The sequence below is a fragment of the Lagopus muta genome, chromosome 1, assembly GCF_023343835.1.
Source record: "Lagopus muta isolate bLagMut1 chromosome 1, bLagMut1 primary, whole genome shotgun sequence".
NCBI classification, from domain to species: domain Eukaryota; kingdom Metazoa; phylum Chordata; class Aves; order Galliformes; family Phasianidae; genus Lagopus; species Lagopus muta.
Window position 1 is genome coordinate 79,538,700 of NC_064433.1, and position 17,307 is coordinate 79,556,006.

The 17,307-nt window shown below is 37.3% G+C and overlaps 1 protein-coding gene across 10 annotated transcripts in view; it reads right to left on the reverse strand.

The window, feature by feature from the left end:
- Positions 1 to 17,307, reverse strand: part of STXBP5L (syntaxin binding protein 5L) — a 175,612-nt gene that overhangs the window by 87,352 nt on the left and 70,953 nt on the right. For all 10 annotated transcript variants that reach the window (XM_048941456.1, XM_048941486.1, XM_048941435.1 and 7 more), the window contains exon 5: positions 3,290 to 3,424. In XM_048941456.1, the coding sequence (XP_048797413.1) occupies positions 3,290 to 3,424 (135 nt within the window). The remainder of the gene's footprint in view (positions 1 to 3,289; positions 3,425 to 17,307) is intronic.

Consider the following 17,307-nt stretch of genomic DNA (forward strand, 5'->3'; position numbering starts at 1 on the left):
TCTGTAGGTGTTTTCCAAATGGGAGAAATGACAACACGAGTATTCAGATTATCTTGGCCATTGTGACAGCAAAATAGGCCCTCCTCAGTATTCAGAAACATTAACAGAACTGGAATTTTAGCTGGTTCTTTTTGTTCATCAGTTTTGTGTTCTGTTGTTTCTTTGGGTTGGTTTTTTTTTTTTTTTTCAACTCACAAAATTATCTGTAATCTGGTTTTACATTGACTAAGATGTAATAATATATAGTTCAACATACCAAAGTTTAAGCATCTCAGATTTTTTTTTTAATTAATCAGTTCACTCTCTTATAGTTTATCACTGCAAAAGCTTGAAACTCTAATGATAACTGAGGTAAATTCATGATCTGAAAATTCACGGAGATTCCATCAAAGGCAGTTATGAGACAGTGAAAAAAATGAGGAGAGATTTTGAAAAGAAGCAAAGTTACGTTGGTAGCTTTTGCCTGCAATTTTAGAAACTATAGATAAGAGTTACATGAAGAGGGAAAAACCTCTCCTTCAGGTTTGTTTGTGCAGACCAGACACAAATCTGACACACTCAAAATTCTATTTAAGCCTCCACTGAAAGAGAGAACTTGAATATAGCATCAGAGCAATCAATTTACTGGGCCAATAATTTTGACACAGATATACCTGCACAGAAGGTAAACTGTTTCCAAGCTTTATGGACAATATTAACTTTATCAAATAACCCCACACTCTAAAATGATATAATGTATCTCTGAATGAAAAACAACGTTATGAGCACTGTTACCTTGCACAAGTTGTATGACTTCATTCATGAAAATGCTGAAGCTGTTCCTGATACCATACCTATATTGTGTTTTCCTACTTTCTCTCGTCATGGGAAGTATGTAACATCAACAGACCCTATGAGCCTACAAAGCTATGAACAATGCAGTTTATAATTCATCTTACTGAAAACAGGAGTTTGGTCCAGAGAATTCCAGAGAGGCCTTCAACATGAATTATTACACGCTCACGTGAAAGTAAAGTGTATAAATTATACTAAACTTAGAAGATTAAAACAAAAATGAAAATATTGGAATATATCCATGCCCCAAGACAAAATTGCCCTTTCTACATTACAGCTCAATGGATAAATCATAAAGGAAATCATAATCATAAAGGAAAATCTACTAAGAGCACGCTTACCAAATACACTTACAATTCATTGCATTTCCTTTAAAAAGTAATCTAAAAGTTACATCTTTTCCTGCAAGAAAACTGGAAGGATTGAAATTAACCCTTTATTGAGATACAGTAGTAGCCATATCTCATATTCCAGACAGAAGTCATATAAGTTCACCAGGAAAAGTCACATAGCTTCAATATTAGCAGTGCCATTGCAGCTGTTAAGGCGGATTGCTGTGGCAAACATCAACACTGCCCACCAATTTCTTATTCTAGTGCAGAAAATTAGTCCAGGGACACACAGTATCCCTCTATTTACCTGTGTAATTGCAGGCAATGACAACTTCTTCCAACACCAAGAAGTACATGAGGAGATTAAATGGAGAGGATACAGTCATAGGCTAGCATACTTCTTATAGGGATCAAGGTATACTTGTAAAATTCATAGAAGCAATGAATACCTATGCTCAACTGTGACCAAACAGTAAGTGACAAGCCAGCTTTTTAGAAGAAGAAACAATTACTGTAATCACACACAGTATCCTCAAATAGCTGCAGTCACAAGGCATAAATGCTAGGTAATCTTTATCCTTAACAGCTTTTTGGAAGAAAAATTTTGAAAAACTTAAATACACTGTTGCACAAGCAGTGCAAAGAAGATAAGAGAGGCTACTTGTTCACTAAAAGGTTCTAGAGAAGTAGCCTCTGCAGCTAGCCTATCTCAACAACTCAATACTGAAATTTATTGGTACACAGCCCTTATTTCTCTCACATTTTTCACTGAAGAAATGTATTATTTTCAGGTAATGTCCCTTGTTCACTGAGCTTGGTTAACTTCAGTTCACTACCTAAGGTTACAGCTGTCTCTATAAGAAGTGTCTCAGAACGTGCATGAAGTACCATGAGTTTGTCAACAGCAGTTTTTCTTTACGGAATTTCACAGAAGAAACAACTGAGAAATACTTTTTCATTTCTGCCAAGGTTTTTCCTTGTATGAAACATAGATTTATCCCAGTCAGATTTCTACGTCTCCCTCCATTTCGTACACATGGCACAAGTAACCTGAGCTAGCCTGTCAGAGAATTGTCATTTATCAGACACCAACATTAGTTCATTACCTCTCCTAACAGTTCAACAACAACTCTGCATAAAGATCATCAGGTCCTGAGATGAGCAAGATTTAACTTTGAAATTAACCCTGTTTTAAGCAGGAGGTTTGGTCCAGAGAACTCCAGCTCTTTCTCATCTAAATAATTCTGCTGTTCAATTGAGAAAAGTTTTTCACAAAGTTCTTCATGAAGTCTTAGGGCCAATAATATTCCACTATTCTCCTTGGATGATGTTTGGAAACACAGTGATGGCAGACAAAATAATTATATGAATATCAGTATACATAGGTCGCTCTGAAAGTAATGTCTCCTACTTATTTTCATGCAAATGATAACAACTACAAAGAGCACAAGAATACTATTTCATAGAACAAATTCTTACTTACCAAATGCTAACTTTCAACAAAGTCACCACCATTAGCTGTGCATTTTCACCATCACTGAACAAGAGCCTGCACGCTGTGCTGATAAAAATCTACACCAGCAGAAGTGACACATTATGGTTGTCACCACTGCTGAAATGCACCACCCACCGCCTCCCTGTGCTCACATTCACTGTTGGGTCTCCATAATCATTCAGTCAGTATTGGTGAATGTCAGTGTGTGCCATTCTACTGCATGGAGCAATTCAGTGACACAACTTTGTTTCCCCTGCACTCCCATGTCAGACGGCATTTTGTCAGACTGCCCCTCTGCTGCCATCTTTCCCATGGCAACAACATGTAGTGGAATATTGGTGAGAAGGTTCAGTCTCTATCTCCATACCATCACCTTGTGCCTCTGACTTCATAGCTAACATAACATAAAAGATAGAAAGCATTACTTTTGGAGCAGCCCCTGTATGTTGATATACATAATTATGAAGATATCAAAGTCTGAATTTATGATAGTAATGATTATCTGTATTTCATGGTACCTGACAGTTAAACAGGCTCCCAAATAGCATTTTCCCTTACCAAAAAAAAAAAAAAAAAAGCATTCAAAGACAGCAATGAAAGTCACAAATACAAAAAAATCTGCACTTACAGTTCTATTGCTTTGTTCCACATGATAACATATCCAGAAAGAATGAAGGACTCGATATTTACAATGTGTGTATTTCCCCGCTCTGTTCCAACATAAAGCCATTTACTCTGGAAAGGTAGATGGCAGTAAGTAATTCTGCAAAGGAAAAACAGAACAAACAACAAAAAAAAAAACTGACTGAACACCATATCAACAAATTTTTAAACACTTTTATAGAGAAAATAACTTTTCTTTCCATTTTAAAACTTCAAGAAGGAACAGCAGGCACAGCATTCTGAAGAATGTCCAGTTTTGGACATCCTCTGCAGAAAAATCATAAAAGATAACCTGAAACAAAACAGGGCCATACTATCCAGTTTTATTAAGAATGGGGTAAAAATGTCATATCACTTGACCATCATTCATACAAGAAAGTGTTCACTTCACTGGCTGTCCAGGAGAACAGGGCACTAGATAATATCAGTACTGAGTGCAGTTAAACATTACATCACAGACAACTGAATCCTATGTTTGTATCATTCCCACAGGGTGATGAGCCAGTAACACATTAGCTTGGAAAACATCAAGGCAGTTTCACATGATAATATATACAGAAATTTTCAGTTACATTGAATCAATAGATTCAGGCTCCTTTCATTATTATAGTTATTATACAAATATTGCATACATGCAAGCAAAAAAACAAATATAGGAGATGTAAAACCATCTGCTGCTAAAATGCTATCTAGATAGGCTGAAACTTTATTTGATCTGGTGATACAGCCTCAATAATTTTGAGAAAAAGCGATTATTTAGCCTGCTATGCCATATGTTACTATATTTAGCATTTGATTCCACAATCAGGCTATTTCCAGCTTTTATATACAAGCTTGATGTAATCACTATGCAATAATTTTTGTTCCTAACATCTCCCTTCCCCATAAACAAACAGCATTCAAGACAATAAATATTTCAATTTCTTATTCTTATGCTAGAACAATCTGAATTCATTACAAAGGAATGAAATGGAAATCTTGTTTTCTTGATTCAAGTGAGACTCAAGTATGATATAAACGTTGTTCTCTCCATTTGCACAAGGCTATATTTTCTCATTACTCACCTAATTTTGGCAATAATTCCACAGCCTTTAGTTGGGAACAAACCAAGTTTTTCAAGAGAATTGATTTGGGAGTGAGAACTACAGTTCAATGTGCATAAATGAAAATACTTTCAAGGAGAAACTTTGTACTTACACAGTGAGCACAGTCAAATCAACAAGTATCTGACAGAAAAAAAAAATGCAGGAGATCTATGCCACCAACATATCCCTTGCTGGAACCTGTTAGCTTCATTATTCTGTTCATAAAAGATTCAAAGAGCAATCTGCTCTTTTCACTTCCTAGTTTTACAAATGTTAAGCTTGCTTTTATGCCTCCCTGGATCCTTCAAACATCTCAATTTCTGTTGCCTTTTTTTTAGCAGCATCATTTGTTACGCTTTGGTTAGATTCATACTGAGTCTGAATTTTTATCTGCTGTATTTCTATACTAGATCTACTTCTCTTTCATGCACTCCAAAGCAGCATATGTGTGCGCTGTTAGGTTACAGCCCATGCAAAAACCTCCTTAGTTACTGGCTGAGATACTCTTCTCTTACTCACTTCATATTAATGTTCATTCAGCACTTGCTTGTAGTAAACTATTAAGTTATAAGGAAATAAAATTTGTGACTTTCAAAGTGTTGAAAATGGCTCTCTTGAGACTGAGAAATAACAAAGTGACAAAGTTACAAAGTGACTTCTAGCTGACTTGAATACTTCCAGTCCAAATTCTTGCAATCCAGTTGTCAGCCTAAGCAAGTTCGAGTCTAGAATCACAATGAATTTCAGTACTCAGATAAATCAATCCACAAGCAAGAAGTATTTTATGGCAGAAAACTTGATCTCGAAAGTACAAGGCTGAATCCAATAATACAATTATGAAATATAGTCTCAAAATCACCACAGACAATGCTAGATTGCTTTGGTTTTCCTTTTAAAATTTGTTTCTATGCTATAATCTCCAGTATGTTCCGCTACAATAATCATCAAATCAAATGGGCTTCTTATGTTCCAGCTTTTGTATTACCTCCATTTGCCTATCTTCCGTTTAAAATTTCAAGGACATAATGTTTCAACAGCAAGATCTTGCTTGTAAAAGCAGAATCAGACTAAAGTAACCATACAATCATAGAATGGCTTGTGTTGGCAGGGGCCTTTAAGATCACCTAGTTCCAACCCCATGCCATAGGCAGGGGCACCTCCCTCTAGACCAGGTTGCTCAAAGCCCCATCCAGCCTGGCCTTGAATGCTTCCAGGGAGGGGGCAACCACAACATCACTGGGCAACCCGTTCCAATGTCTCACCACCCTCACAGTAAATAATTTCTTTCTAATGTCTAGTCTAAATCTACCCTCTTCCAGTTTAGAGCCTTTTCCCCTCATCCTGTTGCTATGTGTCCTTATAAAAAGTCCCTCCCCACCTTTTGTGTAGGCCCCCTTCAGGTACTGGAAGGCTGCTGATAAAGTCCTCCTGGACCCTTCTCTTCACCAGGCTGAAGAACCCCACCTCTCTCAGCCTGTCATCACAGGGGAGGTGCTCCATCCCTGTGATCATCTTTGTGGCCCTTCTCTGGACCTGCTCCAACAGCTCCACATCCTTCTTGTGCTGGGGGTCCCAGAATTGGACGCATTACTCCAGGTGCGGTCTCATGGGAGCAGAGGGGCAGAATCATCTCCCTCGACCTAATGGTCATGCTTCTCTTTATTCAACCCAGAATACAGTTGGCCTTCTGAGCTGCAAATACACATGTTGAGCCTTCATGAACAGAAACCCCCAAATCCTTCTCCTCTGGAATGCTCTCAAGCCATTCTGTGCCCAACCTGTATCTGCGCTTGGGATTGCCCTGATTCAGGCGCAGGACCTTGCATTTGGCCTTGTTGAACTTCATGAGGTTGGCATGGGCCCACCTCTCAAACCTGTCCAAATCCCTCTGGATAGTATTCCTTCCCTCCTATGTGTCAACTGCATCACTCAGCTTGGTTTCATCTGCAAATTTGCTGAAGTGCACTCAATCCCACTGTCCATATCGTGGACAAAAATGTTAAATAGCATCAGTGCCAGCACTGATCCCTGAGGAACACCACTTATAACTGATCTCCACTTGGACATTGAGCCACTGACCACAACTCTCTGAGGGTGACCATCATCACTGACAAACAGTTACAAGAATTATTTTCCCACTGGTCTATCTGATATCCAGCTGCTGTAGCTACTGGTACCTACGATATATAGTATGGTTAACCAGAAGAGAAAGAAATGTTGCTAAAGAATGAAGATAATAACAAAAAAAATTTACTATTGTCTTAAGCTCAATTACTTCCTCTTTAATAACTTCATTTTGATGTGATAGTCGTATGTGACAGCCAGATAAGAAATTATTATTTGCATTCCTCTTTCCACAATGAAAACTACACCATGAATCTTCTACTAGCAAGACCTCCCTAGCTATCTCTAAAAAGAAAAGCAGAAAACTGTAAAATAATCCCCCAAAACACTAAACCATCAGACACAATAATTAAAAGACTGTACTCAAAACAGAAACATAGTTATATACACTGTATGTAACAAACATATTTATTTTTAAAATTAAATGCATACTAGAGCACAAAGTTATGGAATTATTAGGCATTTTAATACAATACAATGTCAGGCTTCACCAAACAAAGCCACATGATTTTCATACTGCATTGCATAGTTTTCTTCTATATTATGTAGTAATTTAGTTTCCTTTTTCATTATGTAAATTAAATGCATACTACTTTCTGTACTATTGACTTTTCACTTTTATAGAGAATATTAACTTTAAGGCTTGAAAGCTTTGAACTGAGACTCAGGTTTTTAATGATCATCTTGTGTTTCAGTAAGTACACAGTAATTTCTTCAACAAAAAACAATGCTGTCTCATATTGTTGGATTTATTCTGGATGAAAGGAATCCCTGTATTAGACATATATACCAGAAGCAAATTACATTGACACCTCTACAAAAGATCAATGTACCAGAAAAAAAAAAAAGAAAAAAAAAAGAAAAAAAAAATCTATTTTTCTTCTTAAGAAGGCAGGTTTGGAGTGATTTATGCAAGTATAAAATGTTTCTGCAAAAATTTAATCAGATTGTCAATCTGATTGAGGTAATATGGAATCCAATTAAATGGAGACCTCAGAATCCGCTCAACACTGACCACTTACAGAAAGCCACCCTGAACTGTGGATATTATACATTCTTAGCCTCAAGCCAGCATCAAAGATATGGTATGAGTAAGGTATAAGGTATGAATCTAATCAATCATGATAAGAAATAGTAAGAAATATGAGCTGATATCTTGAAAGGTGTTCCTGTGCTGCTAAATGCGCTAAGATATATCAGTTTTTCAACATAACCAAATCCCAAAGTAGAACATAAAATATAATAAATTAAAAAAAAACTAAACAGGTGACAAACTAATATCAGTCAAAATGTATTTAAGTCTTGAGATTGCTTCTAAACTTATATAAACAACATAAGGGAAACAATGGTCTAATTTTGAGAGGCACTGTCAAAAATTAAAACCCCATTTTAAAAGGAACTTACCCTGAGTAGCAGCCCTTGAAAAGGTGTGTTTTTCAGAACGTACTGTCTATCAACTCTGACCAAAAAGATTTCATTGTGTATGAGTATAATACTGAAATATTAAAATAATTTAGATTGCTATGTTCTCTGAAATACTAGCAAGAACACTCGGATGGCTTAAAATAATCTTTTTTGCACAAATGATACTCTTCTGGGAAAAATAAAATATGACTTCCAGAGCATTTACTTCTGTCTCTGTTGTATTATTTTTTTCCGCTTTTAATATGCAAAATTTTCCTGGAATACTTTTTCTGGGGGATGGGTTCAGAAGCAGAGAGAAAAAAATTTATTTCTGTCGGAATGAGGAACAATTATTCCAATTTAATTATCTAATTGCTCATCACTTTACATCAAAATTGCAAGTGAATTTATACTACGCTTTTTCCACTTGTATTGATAATCTTATGTATGGAAAAACAAACAATATGTGCAGCCCTTATGCTTAACACTGAACACTTGAACAGTTTCTGTAAGCTCCTACTAAAAACAAAATATTGCACAAATACTCCAACAGAAATCTATAAAAATAAACTACACTCTCTGGGCTCTCTGAATAGATGACATCCAAAGGAGGGCTATGAGATGGAGAAGGATCTGGAGTGGAAGATGTATGAGGAGGTTGAGGTCCCTTGGTTTGTTCAGCCCAGAGAGTTGGAGAATGAGAGGAGACCTCCTTGTGGCCTACAGCTCCTCTCTCTAGTGATGGCGATAGAACCCGAGGGAATGGCATGAAACTGCAACAGGGAAGGTTCAGTTTGGATATCAGGAAAATGTTCACTGAGAAGGTGCTCAGATCCTGGAACAGGATCCTCTGGGAATCAAGCATGGCCCCATGCTGCCAGAGTTCAAGAAGCATTTGGACAACGCTCTCGTGTGGTCGGCTTTTTGGGTGGCTCTGTGTGGAGCTAGGAGCTGGGCCTGATGACCTCATGGGTCTCTTCCAACCTAGGATCATCTACAATTCTACGAAATCTCCTCATTTTACAGACAGGGAGCTCAAACAGGAAGAGGAGAAGAGGAAAACAAAACTTGCAGGAGCATTAACCTTAGGAACATGAGTAACTGATGGATGCAAGCCCCACTGTGCTCCTGGCCACTCACCTTCTCTCAAGAACTACGAAGTCACTGTCATACACCCAGTGTTGTCCCAGCACTGAAAAGTTCAGCTGCTGAGGAAGCCAATCTCCTTCCTACAAAAGTCAAGCACGCCTCAGGAGACTACCTTTCAGTTAGAGTGATTACAGCTCCTCTCCTGGCTCCATGGTCATTATTTGCACAACACTGATAATTTAATCTGTAGATTGTAATTTAAGAAATAAATGTTCTGGGCTCCTCTCTTATTCTCCTGAATACAGAACACAGGTTTTCTTCAAAATAATTATTGCATCAATTAGAACAACTTACTAAAGGCCATCTATCTTGGCTTAAAGATTTCAACAGTGAAAGATTCCCTACTGATTGCTGAAGTCCAATAAATCAGAATTTCATATCTAAAATGCAATTTAAATGCAAATACATCATAACAAAGGGATTCTATTTGCACACAAACACATCCAGAGCTTCTATAAATTCCACTTAGAAAAAAAGTTGAGAAAACATTATGACTTGATGTATATACAGTTTAATTTTATTAAAATGATGCTGATAGACATAATAAACATTTTGAAAAATGCTTTGATAAAGTAGAACAGCCTCTGCAGCTATTCTTCTGAAATTATTTAGACTGATCAGCTGGCTGGTGGTCCACTGCTGCTTTCAAAGTGTTTAAGATCCATACATTTTTCATTATGTCCTTTACTGAAATATTGTATTTACACAAAAATGAGACGTACAAGAGGCAGTTAATAGAAAGTAATTTAAATTATTATGTCACTTTCATGCAAAAATAAAAAAAGTTGATTGAAAAAAAAAGTTAATAAATGCACAATTCAGAGAATTTACAAATTCTGAGAAAAAAAGTGAATAAATGTAGGCACAGTGTGAATCCTCTGCAAATCCACTTTCAGCATGCTTGGATTAGCAAGTTAGCACTTTTTTGTTTAGATGATTATTACTTGTCTATTGCCTCATCTGGTCAGAGTAGCAGAAACATTAATCAAATACATATTGCAAAACTAATGAAAACATTGCAGATTTTACTTTTTGTGAGCTTTTTGAGATGTTGACAATTACAGAAATTGTCAGCACGGTATGAGTATTCTGGATATGTTTTCCACAGTGAATGAGAATAACTTATTAAGTTATTTTATAAAATAATACAAGATTAGTAATTAAAAAAGAAAACTTACGTGTCTGCTTAATAACAAAAAACACGTGTCTTCATAGACACACACATGTAGATAGGTTCAAATACTGCTACTGGTGATCTCTTGCAAAGTAGCACAAGCTCATGTGGTGCACAATACACACAGGTTTTGATTCAACTGTGTGGCAGGTGCGAGAGGCACAGTTAGCACTGCACTGCACCTTCCCCTCTACAGCATTCCATTGTTGCCTACACAGTTTGCACTCAAGCTGTGCAGAAAAGACTTATGAAAAATATCACTAAAAATCCTATATTAATGTTAAAAGTTTACAATCTTGTGTGTGGCCTTGTTACTATCTCTTCAAGGCTGCAGGCAACTCATGGTCTGCAGGTTGGAGAAACTTGGCCTGCACACTTATGGAGAGTAAGATCATAGACAATAAAAGTGACACATTCAACACAGCTAGATCTGTAGTATTACACAATAGCAATGCAGTAGATTGAACAAGTGTAATCACTGGGCTTGGAGCCAAGGAAAAAGATAAGGAAATTATTTCTAGTTTCAACACTGGAACTTGCTTTCTTAGCATGAAAAAAGATGCTAGAAGAAATCAGCATACTTTTCATTGGTATCTGATTTGTTTTTGATATCAGTTCCAGGTCCTGACAACACAAAAACAGGAATAAAAAGCTTCCCAGAATCAGTGAAGTGAACAAATTAATGAAGCAGTGTTGGTAAACTGTTTCTTTCATCTTTAGGGGAAAGAGAATTGTACACGATTTCTCTTGTCTACTAACCTGTGAAATCATTGTTTCTTATTTGTAGTACATCACTTGCTTGCCATTAATTTCTTTCAAGGTTAAATAAAGATGGAACTCCCGTGTCTAGCACTGAATCAGTGATGGACAATACAGACCACAGGAACAGCCACTGTATTTCTTTGCAGTGAAAGAAAAACCAAGAATGAAGGGTTAAAGATAACAATGCTGTTCCCAAAAGAGAAAGTTCCTGATTCATTTCTTTAACTGCATTTGTAATAGTTGTGTTAATAAACAAATAAATAAAGAAATAAAAACCAGGGTAGAATTTCTTCCATCCTTTCACCCAACAAAGAAACTATAAATTAAAAATGCAGCTTTTGCATCAAAATCACATAGTTTCAAAAATGAAATTTCCAACTAACCTCAAAGATGAGCAGGTTGAATTTTGTCCTTTATATGCAGAAATCTGTGTTTCTATCACTCATTCTTACTATAAGGAGTTAAAATCAATTTTATTTTAATATCTATTAAGCTACTTTGATTAATTTTCTAGTTCAGAATGACACTGAAATTCTGAAATTGACTTCAAAGCAAAAAAACAAAAACAAAAACAAAAACATTTCTATGAGTATGTGCTCATGTATGTGCACATACTTTTACTGTGTATATGTGTGGTTTTTTTTCCCTTATCAGCTTCCATCAATTAAAATCATGTAGACTTACTGGAGACCAGCTGTTCCCATTTGTTATGCTTCAGTAGATAGGGACACTGTGATTAATGCCTCTTGTTTTTCTGCAATCTGTAGTCTCTCTTCTCTTCCTGCTCATGTACTGTTTAATGAGATAATCTGAACACTGACATTACTAGCTCTATTTCTGACTTACTGGAATAATGCCCAGAGTTCACTGTGACAGAAGGAAAAGTATCCTAAATCACTGCACTGAAGTTTGCTTAAAGCTGCCATGTGCCTGAGCAGGAAAGGGGTGCTGTGGTTTCCAAGAAGCAAATGTCTTATTGGTACAGAAAGTAGCTTATTCTCCACTGCTTAACTACATGACTGGAAAGCTAATCTAACAGAGGACAAATGATAGATGAGAACGGGATAGTGAATCTGAAACTCAAATTTGAAACCTTCTGAAAACACACTTATACAAGCAAAGAATTCCTGTAACTATAGTGGTAAGAAGCTGATAATAAAGACTCACTCACAGTGATCCGCATTTTATGCTGCCTGAATTTGTTTGAACTTTAAAAGATGATCTTTTTTTGCTCTTGTGCAACACTACCATGTATGATATTAAATAGATCATCCACACATGGAGATCATGTTGCAATGCAAATTTTTTGTATTACAATAGTGGATTTCTCATTTGTTGTGACTAAAGTCTCAAAAGACAGTTGTTCAACGTGTGGCTGTGTGTACGTATTTTAATTTCGGCTATGCAAATCTGGCATTAGAGCAATCTGGCAACACAGCTGCTATATGAAAACAACATGACACATTATCCTGTATCTTCTTGGAAAAAAAAAAGGGGGGGGGGAAGAAAAGTGGAAATCTATTGACAAAAAATTTACTTCTTTTAAATGGCATTAGGAACAACTAGCGTATTGCTTAGTGTACAATTTAAAGGTTTTGCAGCCCACTGCAAAATTATGTCCACTACTAAAACTAAAGAATTTTTTCCTGAAGAAAGAAACCAATATGGAAATTATTAGGCAAACAATCAGAGGTGGCCAGGTTACAGAAAAAATAAGTTTTTCAGAACTTGTTTCATCCCTTTTGGAGGAAAAAAAAAATACAGAGACGTTTTGAAATAATGGCATTTCAAAGAGATGCCTGTTTTATAATAGAAATAATAGAAGTACAGTCAAATTGATACAGAACAAGAAGTAAGTTACTTGATTAACTCTCGTAAGTAAATTTCATTTACAACCCCCAAATTTAGCTTATTAACATCTTGTAGATGTTTTTTGGTTCACTTTTGGTTGAAAAACTTGTTTGGAAACTCAGTATGTTTTCCACAGTACAGTAAAGTCTCGGACTCAATCTCAAGACTCCTTTACATATTTGCCAAAATATTTTTATTTTTAAAACTTCAAATAAAGTAATAAAACTCAAATGCACAGCTCAGGAGCGAATTGGAGTAAGTGGAGAATATCTTGTACAGTCTCAACAATCAGAAAGCAAAAGTGATTAGTGACTGGTTATAAGTCATCTTGTATCTTTCTTTGTCCTTGCCTTATTAAAAACAGCTGTTACATCCAGAAAGAATTCACACATAACATGGAACCACAGAACCCTCTAAGTTGCAAGGGATCTTTAAAGGCAATCTACTCCAACTCTCCTACAATGAACTGGGACACCCATAGCTAGATCAGGTCACCCAGGGCCTGATCCAGCCTGGACTTGAAGGTCTTCAGGGTTGGGGCATCAACCACATCTCTTTGCAACCTGTTCCAGTGCCTAATCAGCCTCACTGTGAAAGACTTTTTCCTTCTATCCAACGTATATCTACCCTCTTTATGCTTAAAACTATTTTCCCTTGTTCTATCACCACAGACCCTGCTAAAGAGTCTGTCCCCTTCTTCCCTGTAGCTTCCCTTTAGATACTGAAAGGCTACTATCAGGTCACCTTGGAGCCTTCTCTTCTCCAGGCTGAAGAGCCCCAGCTCTCTCAGCCTGTCCATTTCATGGATCATTCTTGTGGCCCTCCTGTGGATGCACGCTAACAGGTCTACATCTCTCCTGTACCAAGGACTCCAAATCGAGATGCAGTACTCCAGGTAAGGTCTCACTAGTGCAGAGTAGAGGGGCAGGATCACCTCCCTCACTCTACTGGCCACACTTCCTTTGATGCAGGGAGAAAATTACAAAGGCCAAAGCCCAGCTAGAACTGAACTTGACCACTACGGTGAAAGACAACAATAAATATTAATATAAATACATCAATAGTAAGAGGAGGGAGAATCTCCATCCCTGGTTAGACGCAGAGGGGAACATGGTGACCAAGGATAAGGATAAGGCTGAGGTACTTACTGCCTTCTTTGCCTCAGTCTTTAATAGTAAGACTTGTTACTCCCTGGAAACATAGCCCCCCTGCGCTGGTAGACAGGGATGGGGAACAGAAAAGCCCCTGCATAACCCATGATGAGATGGTTTTGGACTTGCTCCGAAAGCTGGACACTCGCAAGTCCATGTGGCCAGATGGACTGCACCCTAGAGTGCTGAGGGAGCTGGCGGAAGTGGTTGCCAAGCCACTCTCCATCATTCTTCAGCAGTCCTGGCTAACTGGGGATGTCCCAGAGAAGTGAAGACTGGCAAATGTGACACACATCTTCAAAAAGGGCTGGAAAAACGATCCTAGTAGCTACAGACCTATCAGTCTCACCTCGGTGCCAGGAAAGGTCATGGAATGGATAATCTCAGGAGCCATCATGGATCAATTAAAGGCCAACCACAGGATCAGGAAAAAGAGAAAGGGACTTTGCTGTATTGATAGACAGTTGCCTGAATTATGAGCCAGCAGTGTGACCAGATGGCCAAAGACAATGGCAGCCCGGCTTGTATCAGGAATGGAGTGGTGAGCAGGACTAGGGAAGTCATCCTGCCCTGTACTCGGCACTGGTGAGGCCTCACCACGAGTACTGTGTTCAGTTTGGGGCACCTCAATAAAGAAAAGACATTGAGGTGCTGGAGCAGGTCCAAAGAACAGCAACAAGGCTTGTGAAGGGCTTGGAGAACATGTTCTACAAGGAGAGACTGAAGGAACTGGGGCTGTTTAGTCTGGGAAAAAGGAGGCTGAGGAGAGACATTATTGCTCTCTTCCAATACCTGAAAGGTGCTTACAGTGAGAGCAGGGTTGGTCTCTTCTCACTGGTGACAGGATGAGGGGAAATGGCCTCAAGTTGCATCAGGAGAAAGGCTTAGGTTGGATATCAGGAAAAACTTCTTTACAGAAAGGGTTGTGAAGCACTGGAATAGGCTCCACAGGGAGGTGGTTGAGTCACCATCCATGGATGTGTTTAAAAACCACTTGGATGTGGTGCTCAGAGGCACCATTTAAAATATTTGTCAAATTAACAACCATACTTAATTATGAGTTCTCCCAAATTCTTGATGGATGCATTTAAAAATGAAGATTTATATTTAAATTAAAAAAAAAGTAAATAATAGAACACGATAAATGTCTTTGCTGTTTTGAGACTTTTTGACTAGTTATTGCAAACAATTACTATGTGCTGTGCTAATATTTTTATTACATATTTTAAAGTCTCATTAAAATAGAACCTTTAAGTAGTGAGCCATGTAAAAATAGATCTTAAACATCTTAAACAGCCCTAATTGCCTTCAGAGATGTTATTTATTAAGCAGGTACAAAAGCAGCTGCTGAGACATATTTTACTTATGAACATTTTTATTCAGGATACTCAACAGCACTGATAGGATCCCAGTGGAAAAATTACTTTGTGGAAAGTCTGTGAAAGTCTTCGTTAAAAAAAAGAACAGAAATTCTCAAATTCAAGGTTGGACCTGGACAGAAACACAGGTTTTTTTTTTATATTCAGTCCTCTCTGTTGCTGTGACTGTATTATTACTACTTGAGATTACCTAAACATACTTTAAGAGTACACATAAATGAATGCTTTGAGTTCAAAAAAGATATACTCTGTAAAGTAAAATATGGTAGGTTAGTTCACCTAAGGTAGGCTATTCTGAATATTGCAATTAAATTTCTTTGGAGAAAAAAAAAAAAAAATTAGAAAAAGAAATTATAGGATATATAGGATATATAGTACGTATCAATTTAAAGAAAGCACTTATTTATTTATTTTAAACCCACTACTATAAAACTCTATTTTGGATAGATTGATTTTGTGGAAAATTAGATATTTTACAGGCCATGTGAGAGATTCTCAAGGACTAGTTTTATGGCTGCCCTTGTGATTTCATACATGATTTTGGTACCAATAGTAGTAAGTTTTCCTAGGAGGGAACATTTAAGTGTAAGGACAATCTGCAGAAGCATAGAACAAAAAATGTAAATGTAAATTCAAAATGCAAAGGGCAAGGCTTCTTTGTGAAAAAAATTGACTTTACAATTGGAATTCAAGATGTGGAAGTGTTGGAAAAAGATTATCTCAATTTCCTAAGTCGTTTTTTGCTTACACTCTTGAAGGATTGCAGGCAAGGTAGCACATTCCCAATTATCTAGATACACATCAGTGAAAGAGTGCAATGAGTGTATTAGTCAGACACTAATAAGATGAAGCCATCTAACAGGAATATATGAGGGCTGTTCCAGAAGTAATGCCTCCTATCTTATTATGCTGGCCCATGATGCCAGAGGCAGATGGCGGTATGGTAGTAGAGGTTGAACCTTCTCACCAATATTCTATTACGTGTTGTTGTGTGATAGACGGCAGCAGAGGGGCAGTCTGACTGAATGGTGCTGACATGGAAGTGTCAAAGCACTGACACGGAAGTACAAAGCAAAGGTGTGTAGTTCAGCTCCTCCATGAAGAAAAAAATGATACCTATTGACGTTCACTGACACTCAGCACAGGGAGGTGATGGGTGGCAACGGAGAGGCAACTGCAATATGAAAGACAAATCATGTTCTGGACAATCATACACAGCTCTAACACCACTAAACAGAAAAGCTCATCCACTCAAATCTGCTAACGGTGGTGACTATGCTGTAAAATAATGATTTTTAGCTGAGAATGTGCTCTATCAAAAAGTGTTATTGCGTTCTTTGTATCTGTTGTAGATTCCATCAAAATAAATAGGAGGCATTACTTTCAGAGTGACCTACAGATTGTGGTATGAATCAGCAAACATGCTTCTGCAGAGATTATGAAGAAAATGGTACTGTCAACGTCATTAACACATTTCTAGATCTTATCTGAAGTATTTCTTTTTCTAATCATCAGGTCAGTAAGAACATATACGAGAAAAAAGACCCTAAGAAAAGAAAAGGGAATGGAGAAAGAAAAGAGAAAAACAACAAGAACACATGAAAAACAGGTCATGAAGTGACGTGAATTAGCTGCTTTGCAGGGGTGCAAAGAAGAGAGAGAAAATACTTACAATGCAGAATAGTATAGTTACTAGAATAATAGAATAAGTGGGTACAAAGTGGGCACAGAAATAAATTTAGTCTGGAAACTAGAATGTTTCTTTCCTTCAGAGGGATAAATTTAGTGAAGGACAATAAGAGGAAGAGTGAACTCAAGCTTGAAGAGTTACATACTATTATAGTGACCATGTCTGAGAGACTGTTGTAGGTGAATCACTGACTCCTCCACCTAAGAGCTAACCT